General features: G+C 44.0%; 1 protein-coding gene across 1 annotated transcript in view; it reads right to left on the bottom strand.

The window, feature by feature from the left end:
* LOC126106741 (sensory neuron membrane protein 1-like) overlaps nt 1–27,071 on the bottom strand; it is a 296,120-nt gene that overhangs the window by 223,896 nt on the left and 45,153 nt on the right. Inside the window, exon 2 of the mRNA XM_049913116.1 lies at nt 16,437–16,558. Within this exon, the coding sequence (XP_049769073.1) occupies nt 16,437–16,544 (108 nt within the window). The 5' untranslated portion in view covers nt 16,545–16,558. The remainder of the gene's footprint in view (nt 1–16,436; nt 16,559–27,071) is intronic.

Raw genomic sequence — 27,071 nt, 5'->3', positions numbered from 1 at the left:
ATGGTCGAAAAACGCACTTAATGCCATATCGTCCGAGGACTCCTCCGATTCTTGAAGACATGACACCAAAATACGGCAAAAAGGCCAAAGTGTTGGGTGTCTTCATTCCGCTCCAGAGATTCATCTACATCTACATCTACATGGATACTCTGCAGTTCATCCAACCACCTTCACAATTCTCTATTATTCCAATCACGTATAGCGCGCGGAAAGAATGAACTACTATATCTTTCCGTACGAGCTCTGATTTCCCTTGTTTTATAGTGGTAATCGTTTCTCCATATGTATGTCGGTGTCAACAAAATATTTCCGCATTCGGAGGAGAAAGTTGGTGATTGGAATTTCTTGAGAAGATGCCGTCGCAACGAAAAATGCCTTTCTTTTAATGATGTCCAGTCCAAACCCTGCATCATTTCTGTGGCACTCTCTCCCATATTTCGCGATAATACAAAACGTGCTGCCCTTCTTTGAACTTTTTCGACGTACTCCGTCAGTCCTTTCTGGTAAGGATCCCACACCGTGCAGCAGTATTCTAAAAGAGGACGGACAAGCGTGGTGTAGGCAGTCTCCTTAGTAGGTCTGTTACATTTTCTAAGTGTCCTGCCAATAAGACGCAGTCTTTGGTTAGCCTTCCCCACAACGTTTTCTATGTGTTCCTTCCAATTTAAGTTGTTCGTAATCGTAATTCCTAAGTATTTAGTTGAATTTATGGCCTTTACATTTGACTGATTCATCGTGTAACCGAAGTTACGTGAAGTCGCTTGGGCCTGAATGGATTACACATCTCAGAATAAACGTTTTGTCGGAACTCTCTCTTCAAATGTTGTATTCCGCCGACAGGCTTTCAAGATCAAATACCACTTGTGCTCCTTGAGCTAACGTACATAATGCGCTACCGCATTGTGCAGCATAATGGCAGCTTGTGGCCTGCAGATACAAACCTGCATGTGTTGGCTTGCGGTAGACGCAATGTTCCAATGTTCCGTCTGCTTTTCATCGTACCAAAAAATCTAGAAATGGAGAAGTACCACATTTTCCCACTTCCATTGTGAATTTTATATTCGGATGGGGCGAAGTTAAATGATGAAGGAACGTAGGTAGAGTATCAAGTCCATGTGGCCACATCACAAATGTATCATGCACATACCGCAGAAAACAAGAGGGTTTGAGAGTGGCTGACTGTAGCGCTTTTTCTTCAAAGCCCTCCATAAAATAATTGGCCACCACAGGAGACAGAGGGCTTCCCATGGTGACACCGTCCTCTTGTTCAAAATATTGGTCATGAAATAAGAAGTATGTTGAAGTAAGCAAGTATTTAAAGAAAGCCACTATGTCCTCCTCAGACTTGTTGCTAATGAGCTCTAAACAGTCCTACAAGGGCACTTTGGTAAATAAAGACACCAAATCGAAACTTACAAAGAGATTTGACAATGCGACCTAAGAGATTTGAGGCGACCTATGAGATCTTAAGAGTTTCGAGTATGGTGGTCGCACTTGCCTACGAGATGTCCAACGTCAGATATTTTACAACAAAATAAGTAGGTGCTCCTATGTAACATACAATGGGACGGAAAGGCACCAGATTCTTATCGATCTTGAGTAGGCCATAGAGTCTAGGAGGAAGTGCAGCCTGTTGACCAAACCCTTAGCGGCTTGTGCTGGAATCGAGCTCCTTCTGGTGCGTTCCAAAGTCTTTCTGTGGACCCTACCCGTCATATCACTTTAACTTACCGTATGCAGGATCGTCGAGCAGTTTGTATATCTTGTTATATTCTGTGCGTGAGAGAAGCACAGTAGCATTCAAAAATGGTTCAAATGGCTTTGAGCACTATGGGACTTAACTTCTGAGGTCATCAGTCCCCTAGAACTTAGAACTACTTAAACCTAACCAACCTAGGGACATCACACACATCCATGCCCGAGGCAGGATTCGAACCTGCGACCGTAGCGGTCACGCGGTTCCAAACTGAAGTGCTTAGAACCGCACGGCCACTCTGGCCGGCACAGTAGCATTCCTTTTGTCAACAGGTAAGATGACGATGTCTTGGTCTTCTCTCAATTCTCGTAGAGCATTACTTTCAGTTGAGGTGAATTCAAAGCTGGACTTCTTAGGTGGAGCTCGAATCAAGACGCGGGAAGTGTCATGCCAGCATCCTTAGCAAGATTCGAAACAGCCTGCTCTATTCCACGAATCACATATCGGATAGAATGGTCCCCGGTATAGTTGCAAAAATCAGACCCTTCTCTGGCACCGAGACTGCAGCGTCGTCCAAAGTCGTCTTGCCGCCGGAACGGTTGAACCACCTGAAGATGTCCGACACTTGCTGCGAGGAAACATTGTGGAATTTGCACACCGCCATCCGGCGGCAAACCCGTGCAGACTATTTACAATACATCCGCCAGGAAAGCTTGAAGAGGCGCAATTGGTACCTTTACGGGGAAGATAAGGCAAAGAATATATGTGGCCTTAAGAACCTTCAACACCGCAGCGCGTCAGCAATCGTTGGTTAATATATTAAAAAACTAAAAACCCGCATCGATTGCGAAAAAAGAACCTAGTGTTAAGTGTTAGCCGAGGTTTCGGCGTAGATAACTACACCTTCTTCAGAACAACAATAAAACCCATAAGTGCCTAAGGAGACCTTTGTCAATGATAAAAAGAACACCATAGCTTTACATTTATAAACGAAAAAGAAAAGGAAAACACAAACAATACATAAGTACAAAGTGAAAACCACTACTTAACTTAATGGTGTACGCTCTACCTCACACCGGCCTATGTTCGATGGGCCATGACCCGCCATAAACTGCAGCTACATATGGTCGCTCACTTACAAGCCTAACCCGCTACCTATGCACATGCGCAAGACAAGAGAAGTTACTTGAATGCGCATGCGCGTACGAATACGAGAAAGTTTATACACGTTTCGGGGCTAAATAGCCGTGGATCAACGTATATCAAAAAATGGAATGGATAGAACACGAGACGAGCTAAACTGGGGATGAAACCTAGTAAAGAAACTTATATATGAAGGTACTTCTGACAACAGGAGGAACTCTTAAAAACTATACCTAAAACCATTCTCGTATTCGTACGCGCATGCGCATTCAAGTAACTTCCCTTGTATTGCGCATGTGCATAGATAGCGGGTGAGGCTTGTAAGTGAGCGACCATATGTTTTTTTTTTTTTTTTTTTTGGTCATCACTCTACTGACTGGTTTGATGCGACCTCTTCATCTCAGAGTTGCACTTGCAACCTACGTCCTCAATTATTTGCTTGACGTATTCCAATCTCTGTCTTCCTCTACAGTTTTTGCCCTCTACAGCTCCCTCTAGTACCATGGAAGTCATGTCTTAGCAGGTCCTATCATCCTGTCCCTTCTCCTTATCAGTGTTTTCCACATATTCCTTTCCTCTCCGATTCTGCGTAGAACCTCCTCATTCCTTACCTTATCAGTCCACCTAATTTTCAACATTCGTCTATAGCACCACATCTCAAATGCTTCGATTCTCTTCTGTTCCTGTTTTCCCACAGTCCATGTTTCACTACCATACAATGCTGTACTCCAGACGTACATCCTCAGAAATCTCTTCATCAAATTTAGGCCGGTAATTGATATTAGTAGACTTCTCTTGGCCAGAAATGCCTTTTTTGCCATAGCGAGTCTGCTTTTGATGTCCTCCTTGCTCCGTCCGTCATTGGTTATTTTACTGCCTAGGTAGCAGAATTCCTTAACTTCATTGACTTCGTGACCATCAATCCTGATGTTAATTTTCTCTCTGTTCTCATTTCTACTACTTCTCATTACCTTCGTCTTTCTCCGATTTACTCTCAAACCATACTGTGTACTCATTACACTGTTCATTCCAATCAGCAGATCATTTAATTCTTCTTCACTTTCACTCAGGATAGCAATGTAATCAGCGAATCGTATCATTGATATCCTTTCACCTTGTATTTTGATTCCACTCCTGAAACTTTCTTTTATTTCCATCATCGCTTCCTCGGTGTACAGACTGAAGAGTAGGGGCGAAGGGCTACAGCCTTGTCTTACACCCTTCTTAATACGAGCACTTTGTTCTTGATCGTCCACTCTTATTATTCCCTCTTGGTTGTTGTACTTATTGTATATGACCCGTCTCTCTCTATAGCTTACCCCTACTTTTTTCAGAATCTCGAACAGCTTGCATCATTTTATATTGTCGAACGCTTTTTCCAGGTCGACAAATCCTATGAAAGTGTCTTGATTTTTCTTTAGCCTTTCTTTCAGTATTAGCCGTAACGTCAGAATTGCCTCTCTCGTCCCTTTACTTTTCCTAAAGCCAAACTGATCGTCACCTACCGCATTCTCTTTTCCATTCTTCTGTATACTATTCTTGTAAGCAGCTTCGATGCATGAGCTGTTAAGCTGATTGCGCGATAATTCTCGCACTTGTCAGCTCTTGCCGTCTTCGGAATTGTGTGGATGATGCTTTTCCGAAAGTCAGGTGGTATATCGCCAGACTCATATATTCTACACACCAACGTAAATAGTCGTTTTGTTGCCACTTCCCCCAATGATTTTAGAAATTCTGATGGAATGTTATCTATCCCTTCTGCCTTATTTGCCCGTAAGTCCTCCAAAGCTCCTTTAAATCCCCTATCTCTTCTAAATCGACTCCTGTTTCTTCTTATATCACATCAGACAAATCTTCACCCTCATATAAGTTTTCAGTGTATTCTTTCCACCTATCTGCTCTCTCCTCTGCATTTAACAGTGGAATTCCCGTTGCACTCTTAATGTTACCACCGTTGCTTTTAATGTCACCAAAGGTTGTTTTGACTTTCCTGTATGCTGAGTCTGTCCTTCCGACAATCATATTTTTTCTATCTCTTCACATTTTTCCTGCAGCCATTTCGTCTTAGCTTCCCTGCACTTCCTATTTATTTCATTCCTCAGCGACTTGTATTTCTGTATTCCTCATTTTCCCGGAACATGTTTGTACTTCTTCCTTTCATCAATCAATTGAAGTATTTCTTCTGTTACCCATGGTTTCTTCGCAGCTACCTTCTTTGTACCTATGTTTTCCATTCCAACTTCTGTGATGGCCCTTTTTAGAGATGTCCATTCCTCTTCAACTGTACTGCCTACTGCGCTATTCCTTATTGCTGTGTCTATAGCGTTAGAGAACTTCAAACGTATCTCGTCATTCCTTAGTACTTCCATATCCCACTTCTTTGCGCATTGATTCTTCCTGACTAATGTCTTGAACTTCAGCCTACTCTTCGTCATTACTATATTGTGATCAGAGTCTATATCTGCTCCAGGGTACGCTTTACAATCCAGTATCTGATTTCGGTATCTTTGTCTGATCATGATGTAATCTAATTGAAATCTTCCCGTATCTACCGGCCTTTTCCAAGTATACCTCCTCCTCTTGTGATTCTTGAACAGGGTATTCGCTATTACTAGCTGAAACTTGTTACAGAACTCAATTAGTCTTTCTCCTCTTTCATTCCTTGTCCCAAGCCCATATTCTCCTGTAACCTTTTCTTCTACTCCTTCCCCTACAACTGCATTCCAGTCGCCCATGACTGTTAGATTTTTGTCCCCCTTTACATACTGCATTACCCTTTCAATATACTCATACACTTTCTCTATCTGTTCATCTTCAGCTTGCGACGTCGGCATGTATACCTGAACTATCGTTGTCGGTGTTGGTCTGCTGTCGATTCTGATTAGAACAACCCGGTCACTGAACTGTTCACAGTAACACACCCTCTGCCCTACCTTCCTATTCATAACGAATCCTACACCTGTTATACCATTTTCTGTTGCTGTTGATATTACCCGATACTCATCTGACCAGAAATCCTTGTCTTCCTTCCACTTCACTTCACTGACCCCTACTATATCTAGATTGAGCCTTTGCATTTCCCTTTTCAGATTTTCTACTTTCCGTACCACGTTCAAGCTTCTGACATTCCACGCCCCGACTCGTAGAACGTTATCCTTTCGTTGATTATTCAATCTTTTTCTCATGGTAATCTCCCCCTTGGCAGTCCCCTCCCGGAGATCCGAATGGGGACTATTCCGGAATCTTTTGCCAATGGAGAGATCATCATGACACTTCTTCAAATACAGGCCACATGTCCTGTGGATACTCGTTACGTGTCTTTTATGCAGTGGTTTCCATTGCCTTCTGCATCCTCATGTCGTTGATCATTGCTGATTCTTACGCCTTTAGGGGCAATTTCCCACCCCTAGGACAAGAGAGTGCCCTGAACCTCTATCCTCTCTTCCGCCCTCAAAAGGCCGTTGGCAGAATGAGGCTGACTTGTTATGCCGGAAGTCTTCGGCCGCCAATGCTGATTATTTATCAAAATTTAGGCAGTAGCGGGTATCGAACCCGGGACTGAAGACGTTTTGATTATGAATGAAAGACGCTACCCCTAGACCACGGGTACATGTAGCTGCAGTTTATGGCGGGTCATGGCCCATCGAACATAGGTCGGTGTGATGTGGAGCGTACTCCATTAAGTTAAGTAGTGGAGGAGGAGGAGGAGGGAGGAATTAGTGTTTAACGTCCCGTCGTCAACGAGGTCATTAGAGACGGAGCGCAAGCTCGGGTGAGGGAAGGATGGGCAAGGAAGTCGGCAGTGCCCTTTCAAAGGAACCATCCCGGCATTTGCCTGAAGCGATTTAGGGAAATTACGGAAAACCTAAATCAGGATGGCCGGAGACGGGATTGAACCGTCGTCCTCCCGAATGCGAGTCCAGTGTGCTAACCACTGCGCCACCTCGCTCTGTAAGTTAAGTAGTCGTTTTGACTTTGTACATATGTACTGTTTGTGTTTAACTTTTCTTTTTCGTTCATAAATGTATAGCTATGGTGTTCTTTTAATCATTGAGAAAGGTCTTCTTAGGCACTTGAGGGTTTTATTGTTGTTCTGAAGAAGGTGTAGTTATCTACGCCGAAACCTGGGTTAACACTTAACACTAGGTTCTTTTTTCGCAATCGAGGCGGGTTTTTAGTTTTTACATATATGTGACGTTGATAAGTTACTTCTTAAGAGAGGTAGATTGTTAAGCAGCCGTGCATTTTTACTGAGATGCCGCAACAAACACACCATTCCTACGTTTGCTAAATTTAAACGTTGTATAAATTCTGCGGCTGTCATTAGAATTAAACAATGGGCGAGTACGGCACTTGTGAGAGAAATGCTATGCTATACACTCAGGAATATTGTGCTTGGTGTTCAGACAATTACTATCATTTCATCTGAAGAGTTCAGCGAACATTTCAATTGGGTAGACAGCGTCTCTTGGACACTGACTGATTGGACTGAATGACAAGCTAAGGTTCGTCAAATGACAAAATACAATCAACTCGAAGCCCGAGCGCGAGAACGTGCCAAGAAGATATATCGTGTTTAATCTCATAGAGAAGACTTCGGACCGCGCTGCAGTTTCGATGCTAGAGAAGAGTCTGAATTTTGCACCGGGGGTATTCCCACCAGATTTCTGAAACGGGATGTTTCAAAACTTCCTAAGGATGCTGCCGAAAAGATTAGGCTTGACACATGCCGCATTTTGATGAGAAAAGAACAGAAATGAAAACAGTAACTTAAGGAGTTCTGCTACTTTTAGCAAAATTATCCATGCTAGGCGAAGCAAGTAGGATGTAAAAAGAAGACTAGAACGGGCAAAGAGGTCATTTTTTGCCAAGAGAAGTGTATTGGTATCGAACAAAGGTCTTTATATGAGGAAGAAATTTCTGAGAATGTACCAGGTCATCAAAAAGTCAGTATAAATTTGAAAACTGAATAAATCAAGGAATAATGTAGATAGAGAGGTACAAATTTACACACATGCTTGGAATGACATGGGGTTTTATTAGAACCAAAAAAATACAGGCGTTCAAAAAATGTCCGACAGATGGCGCTCCATCTGATCAGAATAGCAATAATTAGCATAAGAAAGTAAGACAAAGCAACGATGATGTTCTTTACAGGAAATGCTCAATATGTCCACCATAATTCCACAATAGCTGTAGTCGAGGAATAATGTTGTGAACAGCACTGTAAAGCATGTCCGGAGTTATGGTGAGGTATTGGCGTCGGCTGTTGTCTTGTACCATCCCTAGAGATGTCAGTCGATCACGATACACTTGCGACTTTAGGTAACCCCAAAGCCAATAATCGCACGGACTGAGGTCTGGGGACCTGGGAGGCCAAGCATGGCGAAAGTGGCGGCTGAGCACACGATCATCACCAAACGACGCGCGCAAGAGATTTTTCACGCCTCTAGTAATATGGGGTGGAGCGCCATCGTACGTTCCAGCAGGTGTCTATCTGCCTGGCTGGGGATGATGCGATTCTGTAACATATCGACGTACCTCTCACCCGTCACGGTAGCAGTTACAAAACCAGAATCACACATTTCCTCGAAGAAAAAAGGCTCGATAACGGGAGATGTGGTAAATTCAACCCATACCGTGATTTTCTCGCCGTGCAATGGAGTTCCCAGGATTTTCGTTAGCCCAAATTCTGCAGTTGTGGGCGTTGACAGAAATGAGCTTCGTCGGTCCACGACACGTCACTCAACCAATCGTCATCTTCCGCCATCTTTTGAAACGCCCACACCGCAAATGCCCTCCGCTTCACTAAATCGCCAGGTAACAGTTCATGATGCCGATGGATTTTGTACGGATAGCATCAGAGGGCACGCCTCAGTGCCAACCAAACAGTAGTGTATGGAATGCCGGTGCGACGTGCGACTGCACGAGCGCTGACTTCCCCGTGCATAGACGAACCCGCTACAGTTTACAGTTCTTCCTGAACTGTCTCAGCAGCATTACCACTTGTGCTCGGTCGGCACTACGGGGTTTATCGTCAAAACAACCCGTGGCTTCGAACTTCGAAATCATTCTCGCCACAGATGCATTTGTCAACGGACCTTTACCCGTTCGAATCCCGTTACTATGGCGGTAGGATCGTAACGCTGAATTAGCACATTGCCCATTCTGATGATACAGCTTCACTAAAAGCGCCTTTACAGGTAACGTCAACATGCTGCGACTGCTGGCGCATCTGATTCTCTCTCTCTCTCTCATTACCGCTCCTTTTATACATGACTGTCATGCGCAGTCACTGACGTTTTGCTGTCCAGCGCCATCTGTCGGACATTTGTGCACTTTTCTTTGTTCTAATAAAACCCCATGTCATTCCATGTATGTGTGTCAATTTTTACCTCTCTATCTACATTATTCCGTGGTTTATTAAGTTTTCAAATTTATACTGACTTTTTGATCACCCGGTATGTTTGGAGTAGAGCATTGTATGGCAGTGAAACATAGACTGTGAAAAAATGTGAAAAGAGGAGAATCGGAACGTCTGAGATGTGGTGATATTAAAGAATACTGAAAATAAGGTGGGCTGATACGGTAAGGAATGAGGCGCTTCTCCGCAGAACTGGCGAGGAAAGGAACACCTGGGAAACATTGACGAGAAGAAGGGAGAGGTACTACAGGGTACTAGGGGAACTGTAGACGCCGGCCGGTGTGGCCGTGCGGTTCTAGGCGCTTCAAAAATGGCTCTGAGCACTATGGGACTTAACATCTGTGGTCATCAGTCCCCTAGAACATAGAGCTACTTAAACCTAACTAACCTAAGGACATCACACACATCCATGCCCGAGGCAGGATTCGAACCTGCGACCGTAGCAGTCACGCGGTTCCAGACTGTAGCGCCTTTAACCGCTCGGCCACACCGGCCGGCTTAGGCGGTTCAGTCTGGAACCGCGTGACCGCTACGGTCGCAGGTTCGAATCCTGCCTCGGGCATAGATGTGTGTGATGTCCTTAGGTTAGTTAGGTTTAAGTAAATTCTAAGTTCTAGGGGACTGATGACCACAGATGTTAAGTCCCATAGTGCTCAGAACCTTTTTTTTTGAACTGTAGACGGTAACAACAGGAAGGGAAAAAAAAGAGACTGGAATACATTCAATAAATAAATGAGAACAGAGGGTGCATGTGTTAGTCTAAGACTCTAAGATGAAGATATTGCCACAGGAATGGAATTCGTGGCGGACCGCATCACACCAGAGACAAAACTGACGCCTCAGAAACGAGAAAAAAATAAACGCCCAGAGGTGTTAGATTTGTTTAACGTGCAGTCTACCTCCTATTTCCCAAACGTTCAAATGCTCTGTTAAGACGACCTTTAAGAATGTAGAATTGTCGGAACATCCATCACGTTAGTAACACGTGTACTGCCTTCAGTGGGCCTTTTCACAGTAACTGCAGCAATAACTCTGTTACGACATGTGCGTACGTGTGGTTATTCACAGGGGATAATGATGCAAGAATTGAAACAACAGGAAGACATGCTACCACGTCAATGCCATTGTTTATCCACTTTTCTCAGGCAGCGTGGATTTCCAAGCAGCCAATAGCACATTCTGTGAAGATTAAATACACCATCTGTTAACGGTGTTTCATTAGAGAACAAAATCTTATATACAAATTGATGTGTTGGCAAATGTGCCAATACCTTGTAGATAGAGGAGGCCGAATGCACGCTATAATCTAACGCAGACGGGCGTGAGGTCTGGAACAGGATACGTAATGAATGCTATAAAGAAAAGTACGAAGCTGCTGGAATACTTAACTTTTAATCCATCATTTGTATACAGCATTCTTGATGATACAAGTGAGACTCTCTATAGAAATGGTTAATGGCGCCTTGCTAGGTCGTAGCCATGGACTTAGCTGAAGGCTATTCTAACTATCTCTCGGCAAATGAGAGAAAGGCTTCGTCAGTGTAGTCGCTAGCAAAGTCGTCGTACAACTGGGGACGAGTCCTAGTACGTCTCTCTAGACCTGCCGTGTGGTGGCGCTCGGTCTGCAATTACTGACAGTGGCGACATGCGGGTCCTACATGTACTAATGGACCGCGGCCGATTTAAAGCTACCACCTAGCAAGTGTGGTGTCTGGCGGTGACACCACACAAATGCCGCATCAGTTCGCACGTTCAGCACTCACTATTAGATGCACTGCTATGAAATTAGTTTTGAAAGTCATTGTTGTGAAACTGTTGATGGGGTAAAATATGGAAAAGATGAAACGCGTCATAATATTCTCGCAGTATTGGAAGAATAAGGTAAGGAATGAGGAGGTTCTACCCAGAATCGGAGAGGAAAGGGATATGTGGAAAACACTGATAAGGAGAAGGGACAGGATGATAGGACATCTGCTAAGACATGAGGGAGCTGTAGAGGGCAAAAACTGTAGAGGAAGACAGAGATTGGAATACGTTAAGCAAATAATTGAGGACGTAGGTTGCAAGTGCTACTCTGAGATGAAGAGGTTAGCACAGGAAAGGAATTCGTGGCGGGCCGCATCAAACCAGTCAGTAGACTGTTGACAAAAAAAAATTTCGAAGAGCAATGCTTCAGCTAGTCCCACTCGCGGATTGTCTGCTATCACTGTTAGAACGTTAATTTCACTAACCTCATCAGTTTCTGTTCTTAACAAACAACCGCACCACATTATATATATATATATACACTACTGGCCATTAAAATTGCTACACCACGAAGCTGACGTGCTACAGACGCGAAATTTAACCGACACGAAGAAGATGCTGTGATATGCAAATGATTAGTTTTTCAGAGCATTCACACAACGTTGGCGCCGGTGGTGACACCTACAACGTGCTGACATGAGGAAAGCTTCCAACCGATTTCTCAAACACAAACCGCAGGTGCCGGCGTTGCCTGGCGAAACGTTGTTGTGATGCCTCGTGTAAGGAGGAGAAATGCGTACCATCACGTATCCGACTTTGATAAAGGTGGGATTGTAGCCTATCGCGATTGCGGTTTATCGTATCGCGACATTGCTGCTCGCGTTGGTCGAGATCCAATGACTGTTAGCAGAATATGGAATCGGTGGGTTCGGGAGGGTAATACGGAACGCCGTGCTGGATCCCAACGGCCTCGTATCACTAGCAGTCGAGATGACAGGCATCTTATCCGCATGGGTGTAACGGATCGTGCAGCCACGTCTCGATCCATGTGTCAACAGATGGGGACGTTTGCAAGATAACAACCATCTGCACGAACAGTTCGATGACTTTTGCAGAAGCATGGACTATCAGCTCGGAGACCATGGCTGCGGTTACCCTTGACGCTGCATCACAGACAAGAGCGCCTGCGATGGTGTACTCGACGACGAACCTAGGTGCACGAATAGCAAAAAGTATATTTTTTCGGATGAATCCAGGTTCTGTTTACTGCATCGTGATGGTCGGATCCGTATTTGGCGACATCGCGGTGAACGCACATGGAAGCGTGTATTCGTCATCGCTATACTGGCATATCACCCGGCTTGATGGTATGGGGTGCCATTGGTTACACGCCTCGGTCACCTCTTGTTCGCATTGACGGCTCTTTGAACGGTGGACGTTACATTTCAAATGTGTTACGACCCGTGGCTCTACCCTTCATTCGATCACTGCGAATCCTTCATTTAAGCAGGGTAATGCACGACCGCATGTTGCAGGTCCTGTACGGGCCTTTCTGGATACATCTTCGACTGCTGCCCTGGCCAGCACATTCTCCAGATCTCTCACCAATTGAAAACGTCTGGTCAATGGTGGCCGAGCAACTGGCTCGTCACAATACGTCAGTCACTACTCTTGATGAACTGTGGTATCGTGTTGAAGCTGCATGGGCAGCTGTACCTGTACAAGCCATCCAAGCTCTGTTTGACTCAATGCCCATGCGTATCAAGCCCGTTATTACGGCCAGAGGTGGTTGTTCTGGGTACTGATTCTTAGGATCTATGCACCCAAATTGCAGGAGAATGTAATCACATGTCAGTTCTAGTATAATATATTTGTCCAATGAATACCCGTTTATCATCTGCATTTTTTCTTCGTGTAGCAATTTTAATGGCCAGTAGTATATACAGGGTGAGTCACCTGACGTTACCGCTGGATATATTTCGTAAACCACATCAAATACTGACGAACCGATTCCACAGACCGAACGTGAGGAGAGGGGCTAGTGCAATTGTTTAATACAAACCATACAAAAATGCAAGGAAGTATGTTTTTAACACAAACCTACGTTTTTTTAAATGGAACCACGTTAGTTAGCACATCTGAACATATAAACAAATACGTAATCAGTGCCGTTTGTTGTAAAATGTTAATTACATCCGGAGATATTGTGACCTAAAGTTGACGCTCGAAACCTCCGACGTTCAGTTGCGTGTTGTAACAAACACGGGCCACGGTCGGCGAGCAGCATCTGCTGGGACATGTTCACGATGACGACCGTGTTTACGAGTGTGGCTGTAGTGCACTGTTGTGGTTTGGTCTAGCTGTCGCATTGTCCGCATGTAGCGCTTGCTGCTATTGTTATTCTGCATTCGTCTCAGCACGCAGACCAACTGTAGTACACCGTGTTACCAGAAGTCTGTGATAGTGTGGTGTTGTAGGAACTGTGACCATGGTGTATTCGAACTCTGAAAAGGCGGAGATGATGTATGCAGAATGGTACCCGGACAGAGAGCATCCAACGTGCCGCTCATTGCAAAACATCTACCGCCAACTGAATGCAACAGGTATGGTCGTAGCACGCAAATGGGTCCGTAACAGGCCCGTCACAGGAGAAGCGGGTGCAGTTGGTGTGTTAGCTTCTGTTGCCATGAACCCACACATGAGTACACGGGACATTGCGAGAGCCGGTGGACTGAGTCAAAGTAGTGTCATGCGCATACTGCATCGTCACCGCTTTCACCCGTTTCATGTGTCGCTACATCAGCAATTACATGGTGATGACTTTAATCATCGAGTGCAATTCTGTCAATGGGCATTAACAGAGAATGCGTTGCAGTTCTACCTGTTTACCGATGAAGCGGGTTTCACAAACCACGGGGCAGTGAATCTACGTAACATGCATTACTGGTCCGTGGACAATCCTCGCTGGCTCAGACAGGTAGAGCGACAGCGACCGTGGACTATAAATGTATGGTGTGGAATCATTGGCGACCGCCTCATTGGTCCTCACTTCATTGCAGGGGCCCAGACAGCTGCAATATACATCGCGTTTCGACAGAATGATCAGCCAACGTTGCTCGAAAATGTCCCACTGGAAACGTGTCGACGTATGTGGTATCAGCATGATGGTGCACCTGCACATTCCGCAATTAACACTAGGGTGACCCTTCACATGATGTTCGACGGGCGTTTCATAGGACGTGGAGGACGCATAAACTGGCCAGCCCGTTCTCCTGATCTTACACCTCTGGACTTCTTTTTGTGGGGTACGTTAAAGGAGAATGTGTACCGCGATGTGCCTACAACCCCAGAGGATATGAAACAACGTATTGTGGCAGCCTGCGGCGACATTACACCAGATGTACTGCGGCGTGTACGACATTCATTACGCCAGAGATTGCAATTGTGTGCAGCAAATGATGGCCACCACAATGAACATCTATTGGCCTGACATGTCGGGACACACTCTATTCCACTCCGTAATTGAAAACGGAAACCACGTGTGTACGTGTTCCTCACCCCTCATGGTAATGTACATGTGCGTCAGTGAAAAAGACCAATAAAAAGGTGTTAGCAAGTGGACGTAATGTACTGTTCCAGTCTCTTCTGTACCGAAGGTCCACCACCGTTCCCTTTGGATCCCTACGTAAATCGGTGCTCTCCGATACACACGATCGAACAGCGGAGGAGTGGTACTCAAGCGTCAACTTTAGGTTACAATATCTCCGGATGCAATTAACATTTTACAATGCAACAAACGGCACTGATTACGTATTTGTTTATATGTGCAGATGTGCTAACAAAACTAACGGGGTTCCATTTAAAAAAACGTAGGTTTGTGTTAAAAAACATACTTCCGTGCATTTTTGTATGGTTTGTATTAACCAATTACACTAGCCTCTCTCCTCACGTTCGGTCTGTGGAATCGATTCGTCAGTATTTTATGTGGTTTACGAAATATATCCAGCGGTAATGTTAGGTGACTCACCCTGTATATTATATATGTTCTTGGTGTAGCAATTTTAATGGCCAGTAGTACATATATGTTCATAAAATACACACATAATTTCACACCTATACGAAAATTTTTCTCGCTGACATCGACTACAAAATGACGAAAAATCAATGTTTATAGCTTACTGCTTCTTCTCTGTTCACACAGTAAAACCGCGCCATCATCATTACGTTAACCTTTATTGATTCTTTACTACTAACTCTATTCTAGCCTCATTTTGAGGACAGTATTCACATATACCACCGAATACAGTTCCGAAATTATATCATTGTATGAGACATTGTTCACGAGATAAGACATGAAACACCCTGAGCTGCGTGAAAAGAAACTGCAGCGCGAAATTCGCTAGAGATACAAATGAAATATGTGTACACATATATGTGAAATACGTTAAATGTATGTGAAAAGTATGTGACATGTGCGTACACAGTCAGTTCACGGGTAAAAAGCTCCTCCTAAACCTCTGGATCGATTTCAGTCTCATTTCCTACAAATATTACTTACTATCTAGATAATGTGGGGTTGAGAAGAGCGAAACTTCTATTGGGGTGAGGATGATGGACAGCAAAGTGTTGTGGCGGAGGAGGAGATGGAGGGACACAAAGGGTGAAGGGAGAGATGGGGGAGAGAGAGAGAGAGAGAGAGAGAGAGAGAGAGAGAGAGAGAGAGAATCGAGGAGGAGATGGAGAGAGAGAGAGAGAGAGAGAGAGAGAGAGAGAGAGATGGGGGGAGTAGATGGACAGTGACAGTGGAGAGAAGCTGGTAGACAGAGTGGGCAAGAGAAGATGGACTAGTAGAAGAGTAGAATAAATAAATAAATGTTAGTCATGCTATTGAGTGGTGCAGCTACTAACAGAGGTTCAGTTGGGCTGTAATTAACGTATGGTAACAAAACTTGGTATTTTACTGTGTTAACGTAGAATCCATTTATAGCCGAAAAAAAAATTGGTTCAAATTTTGGCCACCAGGTGCAAAGCTGTCGCTGTAAGCATCTCATCGACGTCTCTGGTGCTCATATTGAACAATTTGTGTAAGCTGGGGTTAATAATTACATCAATATTATGCCTTTCTCACTTGTTTGACGTTTTCTCCCCACATCTCATTCATAATCCATTACACATGGGAACATTTTTGTATGTCTTTCTTGCATTCACAGCACCAGGTCCGCATCCGGTGGCCAAATTTGAAAACAATTTTTCTTCCCAGATTACATTAACGCACTATAATATCTACTAAGTTTCCCAGCTGTACGATAATTGCGACCCACACTGGACTTCTGTGTGTGGCTGGACTTTAATCGCTCCAGTACGAAGGTAAGAACGTTTAGGCAGTTACTCTGTTTGTCAGTGCGCACCAGGAAGTGCGATACTCACGGAGGCTATCTGGCTGGAGATGAGCTTGGGCATCCCGTACCAGCCGGCGACCACAGCCATGAAGAAGACGCCTCCCCCTCCAGCTGCGAGACCCACGGGAAGCTGCATGGCGTCCCCACTGTCTGGAAAGACAGCGAGAAAGTTACCAGTCAATTACAGGCGGTGCTATCAAAAGCTTCGTCCAGCAGTTATTGCATGAGCCAAATAACTTCGTGGACTCCATGTTGCAATGTGGCAGTGTTGACAGTTGGCGGTCTACACCCAGCCACGCATGACAGGCCCCTGTTTCTACACTCATGCTCATAAATTAAGGATAATTGCAGAATGTGGTGCCACACACAACGTGGCACTACACAGAACTGGCGCTAATAGCATAGGCACATATAAAACACAGAGATCTGTAAGTCCAAGGTATTGGTGATAAGTTGAGAAAACCGTCACGAAACACATGTGCTACAAAACGCTACTGTTTCCAGCGCATGTACCCCGACATCAATATGGGATATGATCACCATGAAAACAGGCCGCACAATGGGTTGGCATACACTGGATGAGGTATTCGAGCAGCTGCTGGGGTACAGCCTCCCATTCTTGCACCAGTGCCTGTCGGAGCTCCTGAAGTGTCCTCGGGGTGTGAAGACGTGCAGCGATACGTCGAGCGAGAGCATCCCAGACGTTCTCGATGGGATTTAGGTCTGGAGAACAGGCAGGCCACTCCATTCGCCTGATATCTTCTGTTTCAAGGTACTCCTTCACGATGGAAGCTCGGTGGGGCCGTGCGTTATCATCCATCAGGAGGAAGGTGGGACCCACTGCACCCCTGAAAAGGCGGACATACTGGTGCAAAATGACGTCACGATACACCTGACCTGTTACAGTTCCTCTGTCAAAGACATCCAGGGATGTACGTGCACCAATCATAATCCCACCCCATCAAACCACGACCTCCATACAGGTCCCTTTCAAGAACATTAAGGTGTTGGGTATCTGGTTCCTGGTTCACGCCAGATGAAACCCCGGTGAGAATCACTGTTCAGACTATACCCGGACTAGTCCGTTAACGTAACTTGGGACCAGTGTTCCAGTGACCATGTACTGTGTTCTTGACACCAGGCTTTATGGTCTCCCCTGTGACCAGGGGTCAGTGGAATGCACCTTACTGGTCTCCGGGCGAATAAACCATGTCTGTTCAGTCGTTCGTAGAGTTTGTGTCGGGAGACAACTGTTCCAGTGGCTGCGGTAAACTCCCGAGCGAGTGTACCTGCAGTATTCCGTGGCCGTCTGCGGGCACTGATGGTGAGATATCGGTCTTCTTGTGGTCTTGCACACACTGTGGACGTCCCGTACTGTAGCGCCTGGACGTGTTTCCTGTCTGCTGGAATCGTTGCTATAATCCTCACACTTTGTGGCACACGGAGGGCCGGTGCTACGATCTGCTGTGTTTGACCAGCACCCAGCCGCCCTAGTATTCTACCCCTCATAACGTCATCAATGTGTATTCTTTGACCCATTTTCGACACACAGTCACCATTAGCATATCTGAAACTCTCACTGCACCGTACTCTGACATGCATCGACACACCTCTGTGTATGTGGACTGCCGCCAGCGCCACCGTGCGATGACCCACAAGTCAAATGCACCTCATGGTCATACCCCGAGGTCATTTTAACCCACAAACCGCCCACGAGAGCGTTGTTTCACAATGTATCAGCATTATCCTTAATTTATGAGCATGAGTGTACTTACACAACAGGTATCGGACCTAGCACACTGCAGCTGAGAGAGAAATGAGCACGATGGGCAAAAGGTTTGTCACCCACAGCACGCGGACACTAATGCCAAGTAACACCTCCTCTTCCCTCGATAACAGCCCAGTCCGTTGAGGAAGACGGTGCACATGTTTCTTCAGTTTCTTCAGGTATGTCACATCTAGCTGCAGTCACTCATTGTTGATTACATGCTGTAGAACTACCATACCGCAGTGACGTTGACTGCTGCGTTCACACCCACTGTTGCAACTAGACCCAGATATTTTAGTCCCAGATATTTTGGATGGAACTGTAATCAGTTGATCTGGCATGTCGGAGTTTTCGTCAAACTAGGAACGTCTGTGTACAACCGAGTGGACAGGGGTATCCTGCAAGATAAGAGTGACCACACCACAATTACCATGACGCAGAAGAAACAGCACTACTCGATCACCAACAACATTCATGGTCATCTAGAAGGAGTGGGTCCAATTCGTGGTATGAGATCATCCCTAACGCCGGGTGCGGCAGTGAAACGATAGAAATTTCTTCGCAGAGACGTAAAATAAATACAACACGAATTTACAATGCTTATAATTTGCAACGTATGTAACTTGAAAATGACATCACGTAGGTGGTCCGGCCGCTGTGGCCGAGCGGTTCTAGGCGCTTCAGTACGGAACGGTGCTACTGCTACGATCGCAGGTTCGAATCCTGCCACGGTCATGGCTGTGTGTGATGTCCTTAGGTTAGTTAGGTTTAAGTAGTTCTAAGTATAGGGGACTGATGACCTCAGATATTAAGTCCCATAGTGCTTAGAGCCATTTGAACTATTTTGAGCGTGGGTGGTTGCCATTTTCCTTCTTACATATTTGTAGTCTTTTACGGAAGTTAAACATAACATCTTGCAGGAATGGCACCGGAATTCTTTTAACTTCTGCAAAACTGTGGTAGGGAATACAAATGGTCGACTTCGGTTTATTCTGAGAATTTTAGGAAAGAGTGGTTCACGTGTGTAGAAGACCACATATAGGATGCGGGTGCGACCTATTCTTGAGTGTTTAGGATCCGTACGAGGTCGGATTGATGGAAGACATCGAAGCAACTCGTAGGTTCGAACAACACGTAAGTGTTATGGAGATGCTTCGGGAACACAAATAGGAATACCTGAAGGTTCAAAATGGTTCAAATGGCTCTGAGCACTATGGGACTCAACACTTTAGGTCATAAATCCCCTAGAACTTAGAACTACTTAAACCTAACTAACCTAAGGACATCACACACACCCATGCCCGAGGCAGGATTCGAACCTGCGACCGTAGCAGTCCAGCGGTTCCGGACTGCAGCGCCAGAACCGCACGGCCACCGCGGCCGGCAATACCTGAAGGAAATGCGACATTCTTTTCGGGAAACACTATTGAGAAAATTTAGAGAACCGCATTTGAAGCTGAATGCCGAACGATTCTGCTGCTGCAAACATACATCGCGCCTAACGATCACAAAGATAAGGTACAACAAATTAGGTCTCATTCAGAGGACAGTCGTTTTTCTCTCGCTCTGTTTGCGCGTGGAACAGGAGGAGAAATGACAAGGAGAGGCACAGAGTATCCTTAGCGACGCACTGGACGGTGGCTTCCGTATTATCTATGTAGGAGGGTTGGAACTTTAATAGTGGCAACTGTTTATTTACAGATCGTACAAAATAGATACGCGATGTGGAAGTCGTAGGATACTCTTAGCAGTGCCAGTTGTGAAACTTCCGCACCGAGACTCGAACTCGGAACCTTTTTGCCTTTCGCGGGCAAGTGCTCTACCATTTTGCAGGAGAGCTTCTGTCAAGTTTGTAAAGCAGGAGACGAGGAACTGGCGGAAGTAAAGCTGTGAGGACGGAGCGGGAGTCGTGCTTGGGTAGCTCAGCTGGTAGAGCACTTGCCCGCGAAAGGCAAAGGTCCCGAGTTAGAGTCTCGGTCTGGAACACAGTTTTAACCTGCCAGGAACTTTCATATCAGCGCACACTCCGCTGCAGAGTGAAAAATCTCATTCTAGTGCCAGTTGTGTTGACAGTTTGAGCGGCTCGGTCTACTGACCGATGAATTTGTAGCAGTTCTGAAGCGAATGCCGTGAAAGGTTTCCTTCTGTTCAGAAATCGAGTTGAACTCACGAGGGCGCAAGTTAGGGGTGTGGTATAGCACTTAGCAGCCCCATCAGTCAAACAAACCAGTAACTGCTTGCACTGTACGTGCTTGAGCATTGTCCTGCAAAATGATGGTCAGGTCCTCTAGAAAGTGTCATCATTTCTGTCTCTAAGCTGGTCGTAGGTTGTGTTCCAAAAATGAACAGGATAGAGAGAGAGAGAGAGAGAGAGAGAGAGAGAGAGAGAGAGAGAGGTAATGACACTTTCTGCAGGATCTGACCATCATTTTGCAGGACAATGTTCAAGACCGTACAGTGTAAGCTGTTACTGATTCGTTTGACTGATGGGGCTGCTAAGTGCTATACCACCCACTGCACACCCCTAACTTGCGCCCTCGTCACTTCAACTCGATTTCTGAACAGAAGGAAACCCTTTACGGCATTCGCTTCAGAACTGAAACAAATTCGTCGGGCAATAGACCGCGCCGCTCGAACTGTCGACACAACTGGCACTGCCCTCCTAGATGTAGATGCAGATGCAGATGTAGAATTGATACCTCGGTTCCTGAATGGTGAGTGGTGGGTCACACCGTAATACCTAAAACTTCAAATGACTCCAAAGGGAGAAATCAGGACATCTTTGAGGCCAGGAAGTGTCCCTGTTCTCCGAGATGAGATGACCACAGAAGACGTCCTGCAGCGTATTAATGGAATGCCATGGAGTATAGCATGTGGCCCCACCTTGTTGGAAGAATCTGCCTCCAGTTACAGAAAGATCAACAAGTTGTTGGACTAGCAAATGGTCCCACATGTGAATATAATGTTTTGTGTTCACAGTAAACAACTTCGTCTTCTAAAGATGAGGCCCTATGATTCCAAATGATGATACGCCACACCACATTACTACCTTCGGACTGTGAAGTGGAGTTCCACAAAGAATTTCCGGACTTTCACGTGAACGATATCTAAAATTTTTGCTTGTTAACGAAGCCTGACACACAAAAATTGGCCTCATCGCTCATCATCAGATTGACGCAAAGGCGTTGTTTCCAACGATTTCTGGCAATAGTATAGACACTTTGGGAGATTGTCCATATTCAGCTTTTTCACTCTCTGAATCTTATATGGATGGTATCGCAGTTCTCTGTACAATATTCTCCATACACTACCATCTGACACGTCAGTCTGTAGTGCGTGCTTGCGTGCAGAATGCCTGCGACTTCATCTGCAGGCTTCTTCCAGTTTTACAACATTCTCTGGTGAGCACAAACGTTTTGCACATCCACTCCTGTTTCACACCATATCATCCGTTTCCTCGAAGTTCTGTACCCACACTTTATAGCATGTGCCGACGGTACTAAAGCATGACGTGCTAGGTTGTAATGAACGGGAAATACACGTAGCTGTCCCTACTTTTGTAAAATGCCTTCACGGCAACGGCTTGTCACGGGCCCACAACGCCATCTCAACGAAATATGAATATCATGGTCAATGGCAAATGCTTGTTGCCCAAATGGGAGCACACTTTACAGCTCGTGTGAGGAAATGCCATTTTGCTAAAACACAAGTGAGTTGTCTTGGGCTTATTAACAGTCGAGAAATATTGTGAATAGCTCTTCGACTATCTTCTGTGGTACGTGATTTTACGACGCCACAAACTATTAAACAATTAAAAGTCTTTTCTTGGATTATGCTATTATCTTTGAAATTTCATGAAGGGATTCGCTGAAATTGCACAGCCACTAACTAAGTTGCTAGACAAAGGTGTTAGTTTTCAGTGGACAACACAGTGTCAAGAAGCATTTGAGAAACTCAAGGAGACAAAATCAGATACTGTGTTAATATTACCTGACTTTGAATAGGAACTCATACACTCATGTGATGCCTTGTGTTGTATTGTTAGTAGTAAGGTTGATGGGGAAGAAAATCTGGTGCCGGCCACTGTGGCCTAGCGGTTCTAGGCGCTTCAGTCCGGAACCGCGCTGCTGCTACGGTAGCAGGTTCGAACCCTGCCTCGGGTATGGATGTGTGTGATGTTCTTAGCTTAGTTAGGTTTAAGTAATTCTAAGTTCTAGGGGACTGATGACCTCAGAAGTTATGTCCCATTGTGCTCAGGACCATTTCTCATTACCTTCGTCTTTCTTCGATTTACTCTCCAACCATATTCTATACTCGCTCATATCATTCAGTATATCACGCAATTCTTCTTCGCTATGATTGAGGATAGCAATGACCTCAGTCCCATAGTGCTTAGAGCCATTTGAACCATTTTTGAAAATCTGGTAGCATATGCATCCAAAAATTGAATAAGGTTAAAAGTAATATTGTTGTTCTCGTAGTCTTCAGTCCTGAGACTGGTTTGATGCAGCTCTCCATGCTACTCTATCCTGTGCAAGCTTCTTCATCTCCCAGTACTTACTGCAACCTACATCCTTCTGAATCTGCTTAGTGTTATCATCTCTTGGTCTCCCTCTACGATTTATACCCTCCACGCTGCCCTCCAATGCTAAATTTGTGATCCCTTGATGCCTCAGAACATGTCCTACCAACCGGTCCCTCCTCCTTGTCAAGTTGTGCCACAAACTCCTATTCTCCCCAATTCTATTCAATACCTCCTCATTAGTTATGTGATCTACCCATCTAATCTTCAGCATTCTTCTGTAGCACCACATTTCGAAAGCTTCTATTCTCTTCTTGTCGAAACTATTTATCGTCCATGCTTCACTTCCATACATGGCTACACTCCATACAAATACTTTCAGAAACGACGTCCTGACACTTAAATCAATACTCGATGATAACAAATTTCTCTTCTTCAGAAACGCTTTCCTTGCCATTGTCAGTCTACGTTTTATATCCTCATCATCAGTTATTTTTCTCCCCAAATAGCAAAACTCCTTTACTACTTTAAGTGTCTCATTTCCTAATCTAATTCCCTCAGCATCACCCGACTTTATTCGACTACATTCTATTATCCTCGTTTTGCTTTTGTGGATGTTTATCTTATATTAGACAACTGAAGAAGAAATTTAGTAGTTATTTACAGAACCTCATATTCTCGATGCTATTTTTACTGCTGGAATTTCACATTAGGGACATCATTTCTCTGGAATAGTTATTAGGTTTGAACGATCCATCAAGCTGATAAATGAGATGGGCATTAACATTAAGTTAGTTCGACTATGAAGTGTTTCACAAGCCAGGAGCCAAACGTAAAAAATGCTGATACTGTAAGCAGGAAGGCAGCAATTTTACAAATAGTAAGTCGCAGCCGGGCAGACTGGATAAAGGCACAATCAGCTAAAACTAAGTGTCAAATAGTTTCGAATGCAACCTCAGCTTGAAACGCAAGAAGACTTGCTATGCAGAACTACGAAGTCAGCACATTGTAGTTCCTACAGCACTGAGAACAAATGTGTTACGGCAAGCACATTACCACATCTTATCAGGCCACAAAGGGAAAAGAACAAATGATAGGCATCTAGTCGAAAGATTTTGGTGTAAAATGGCTACCAGTAATGTGGAACAATATGTAAGAAACTGCATCGTATGTGCACAAAGAGCGGATTGGAGTCGTCAGAAAATTGAGATACAGAGACTACCAGAAGCTGACAAACCATTTTCTATTCTAGGATGTTTTAGGACCTTTCAATAGAACGCAAGTGGATGATAAATATGTGCTTACATTGTTGGATGTTTAGTTATGGTGGCCATTATCAGATCAGAAGGCGAGTACAGTAGCACAGGCCTTGGTAACAACTGGTTACTGAAATTTGATGTGCCAGAAACCTTTATTACAGACCAGGGCGATAACTTTCTATCCAAATAATGAAACAGTTATGTCAGTTATTGAGAATGATGAAACTGCAGACGAGCCTTTTCCATCCTGAAACGAATGGAAAGACAGAATGAACTCACCATGCTATATTCAAAATACTACGCCATTGCTTAAATGCGCAGCAGTCACATTCGGAAGTATATTTAAGTTTTTTTGTCAGTGCACATAATTCAAAATTTCATACTGGAGCTGGGCACTCGTCATACGACATAGTATTGGGCTACAAATGTCACCTTCTGATGTAGTTCAACCTAAACTGGGTTCACAGGGTGAAACTGTGAAAATTTTGCGGAGAATTGATAGAAAGTTTCGAAAGCGTAAGGCAGGGCAACACAAAAGCTTTAGAGAAGCAAGAATGTGTTGGGCAATGGACAAGTAAACTATCACAACATAGAAGAAAACAGTGGGTGTTACTTCCTAATCTGTATACTTCTAAGGATAAAACGAGAAAGTTTTTAACAAAATATCACGAGCCCAACCTAGTTATCGAAATGACTTCGCCAGTCAACCTAAAATTGCAGTTGCTAACTAGTGCTTCGGTAGTCCATGTAAGTAGCGTCAAATCGTTTATAAGTGAAATTGATGCACTGCGGCAGATTTCTTCAATCGTTGCGGAAAAAAGAATTACCAAGGTGATAGGAACAGCAGAGAAACATACCGTATGCATTTATTTCTAGGAAATAGCGTACGTTTTATGTAAAATGCGCATATGGTATTTGTTAGTTACTTAGTTTAGTTCTAATTTTCTTTAATTGTCATGTTCCGTGTTTATTTGCTTGTATAAAGGAGGGAGGGGATTGGTGGTCCTTCCATTTCTCTCAGGAATTGAAACACTTGTATGAGGAATTGAGGAGTCAGTTGCAACAGTTAATAGAAATAGCATCGCAGATGCTAACAAATAATAAACGAGGTTGCTTAGGCTTCGGACGCAAACTATCAAAAATGTGTTTGGAACAGTAGATAATGAAGATATCAAAAATTTAAACAGCGCAATTGCGGAAGATACAAAAACAAATGTAGATCAGCACACAACACGCATAGGAAACTTGGAGTAAGGAATACTCAGTGTTGCTAAAACAGTATGGAACTTAACAGAATTAGAACAAAATGCACATAACACCATGTATGTCTTAAATAGTGATCCAGAGGAAATACAAACTTGGTTATGTGAACTAAATGAGGAAGTAGTAATAGCTACATCGTTACAAACCTTATCAGGCACATTGGACGATGAAAGGATTGAGGTGGAAACTTTGCATGAAGCAGTCCACATGCTGCTTATGGACAAATGAGTGAAACGTTATTAAACCCACAGCAAGTTTTGATGACATTACATAAATCACAAAGAGACTTTTCAGAGGGACTACAACATTTTGTTCCTTTAACCAAGAAGAATGCAGCTTTATTTCATCGCATATCTGATGCAGGAGTGGATACTGCTCAAGCTAGATCTCACATTAAAATACAATACCTAGTGGTAGGAATAAATGGGCAGTACCAGTGTTACACGGTACAACCACATCCTATTAAATAGAATACAATCACGAAATGGACATAGATACTAATTCACGAAGCATTATGAGTGTCCAGATAGAGAGATGTTCCTATCATTATATCTGTAGCAGATTTAAAAGATTATATTAAAGAAAATGTTAATACTCGTCCAACGAGGGTGATACAAGTGAACAACCAGTGACGCGAAATGCAGTTGTTCTTAGGGGAAATGGGAGCAGTAGAGCGCAAGAAAAAAATTTTAGCCCTCAGCCAAAATTACAGGAAACTGGAGATCACTGAATGTACTCCATACATACATATGAAAGAGTAATTATCACTTGCTATAAAAATGATTAAGCAACTGTGATAATGAAACTAGAATTGCAGAGCAATGGTTTGTCAGTTAATGGAACTAGGTATGAAATAGCAGGAGTGTAATTCCACTTTCTAACTACCATCATGGACACAACGATGATTAGCATATCTCAACCAATGTTGTATTGGGCGGAAGAACCACCACACAAATTATATAAACAAAACCTAACTTTTATTTACAACACCATAGATTCCACTACGCTACTATGCCTAAAAAAACTGTTAACTTCAGAAAAAGGACAAATTTCAGTCAGTCAAATAATACAGACATGTGATACAATATAACAAGAAAGACAAAATTCATTTATTTTCAGTGTATCAACGAGAAGCATAATCTTCATTCTATTGTTCGTTCGTGCAACTTACTTTTGTATAAAACGTATCTGATTCAAATGAGGCCAACATCCATCACATACCTAATGAGTGGATATGAACTAGGAATAATTAATGTAAGTGGGAAGCGTAAATAGTGTATACAACCAGGACAGAATGACAAATTATATTAATGAAACTAACTAATATACAAGGCATAGGTTGGAATCATCCCAGAAAACAGTTATAGAGTAACATTTTTTAAATACAAGGCTGGTATAGACTAATCAGTAATAAGTGAAAGAAAGAGAAAATTCTGGATGACTTTTTTTAAAGAGGAGGAATGTGCTAGGGCACAGAATAGCACTTGTAGAAATTAGAAAAAAGTTATTAAAACTCACTCAAATCGTCACAGGCAAAATAAAGTCATGATAGATGCAGGAAGCCAACCAGTATGCCACAAGTGGTTGTTTGGTTGTTTGGGGAAGGAGACCAGACAGCGTGGTCATCGGTCTCATCGGATTAGGGAAGGATGGGGATGGAAGTCGGCCGTGCCCTTTCAGAGGAACCATCCCGGCATTTGCCTGGAGAGATTTAGGGAAATCATGGAAAACCTAACTCGGGATGGCCGGAAGCGGGATTGAACCGTCGTCCTCGCGAATGCGAGTCCAGTGTCTAACCACTGCGCCACCTCGCTCGGTGCCACAAGTGGGTCAGGTTGTCAGCGCATTAAG

This window comes from Schistocerca cancellata, chromosome 10 (genome assembly GCF_023864275.1).
Source record: "Schistocerca cancellata isolate TAMUIC-IGC-003103 chromosome 10, iqSchCanc2.1, whole genome shotgun sequence".
Taxonomy (NCBI): Eukaryota; Metazoa; Arthropoda; class Insecta; order Orthoptera; family Acrididae; genus Schistocerca; species Schistocerca cancellata.
The sequence above is the reverse complement of the archived record's forward strand: the minus strand, read 5'-3'. Positions and strand labels throughout refer to the sequence as shown.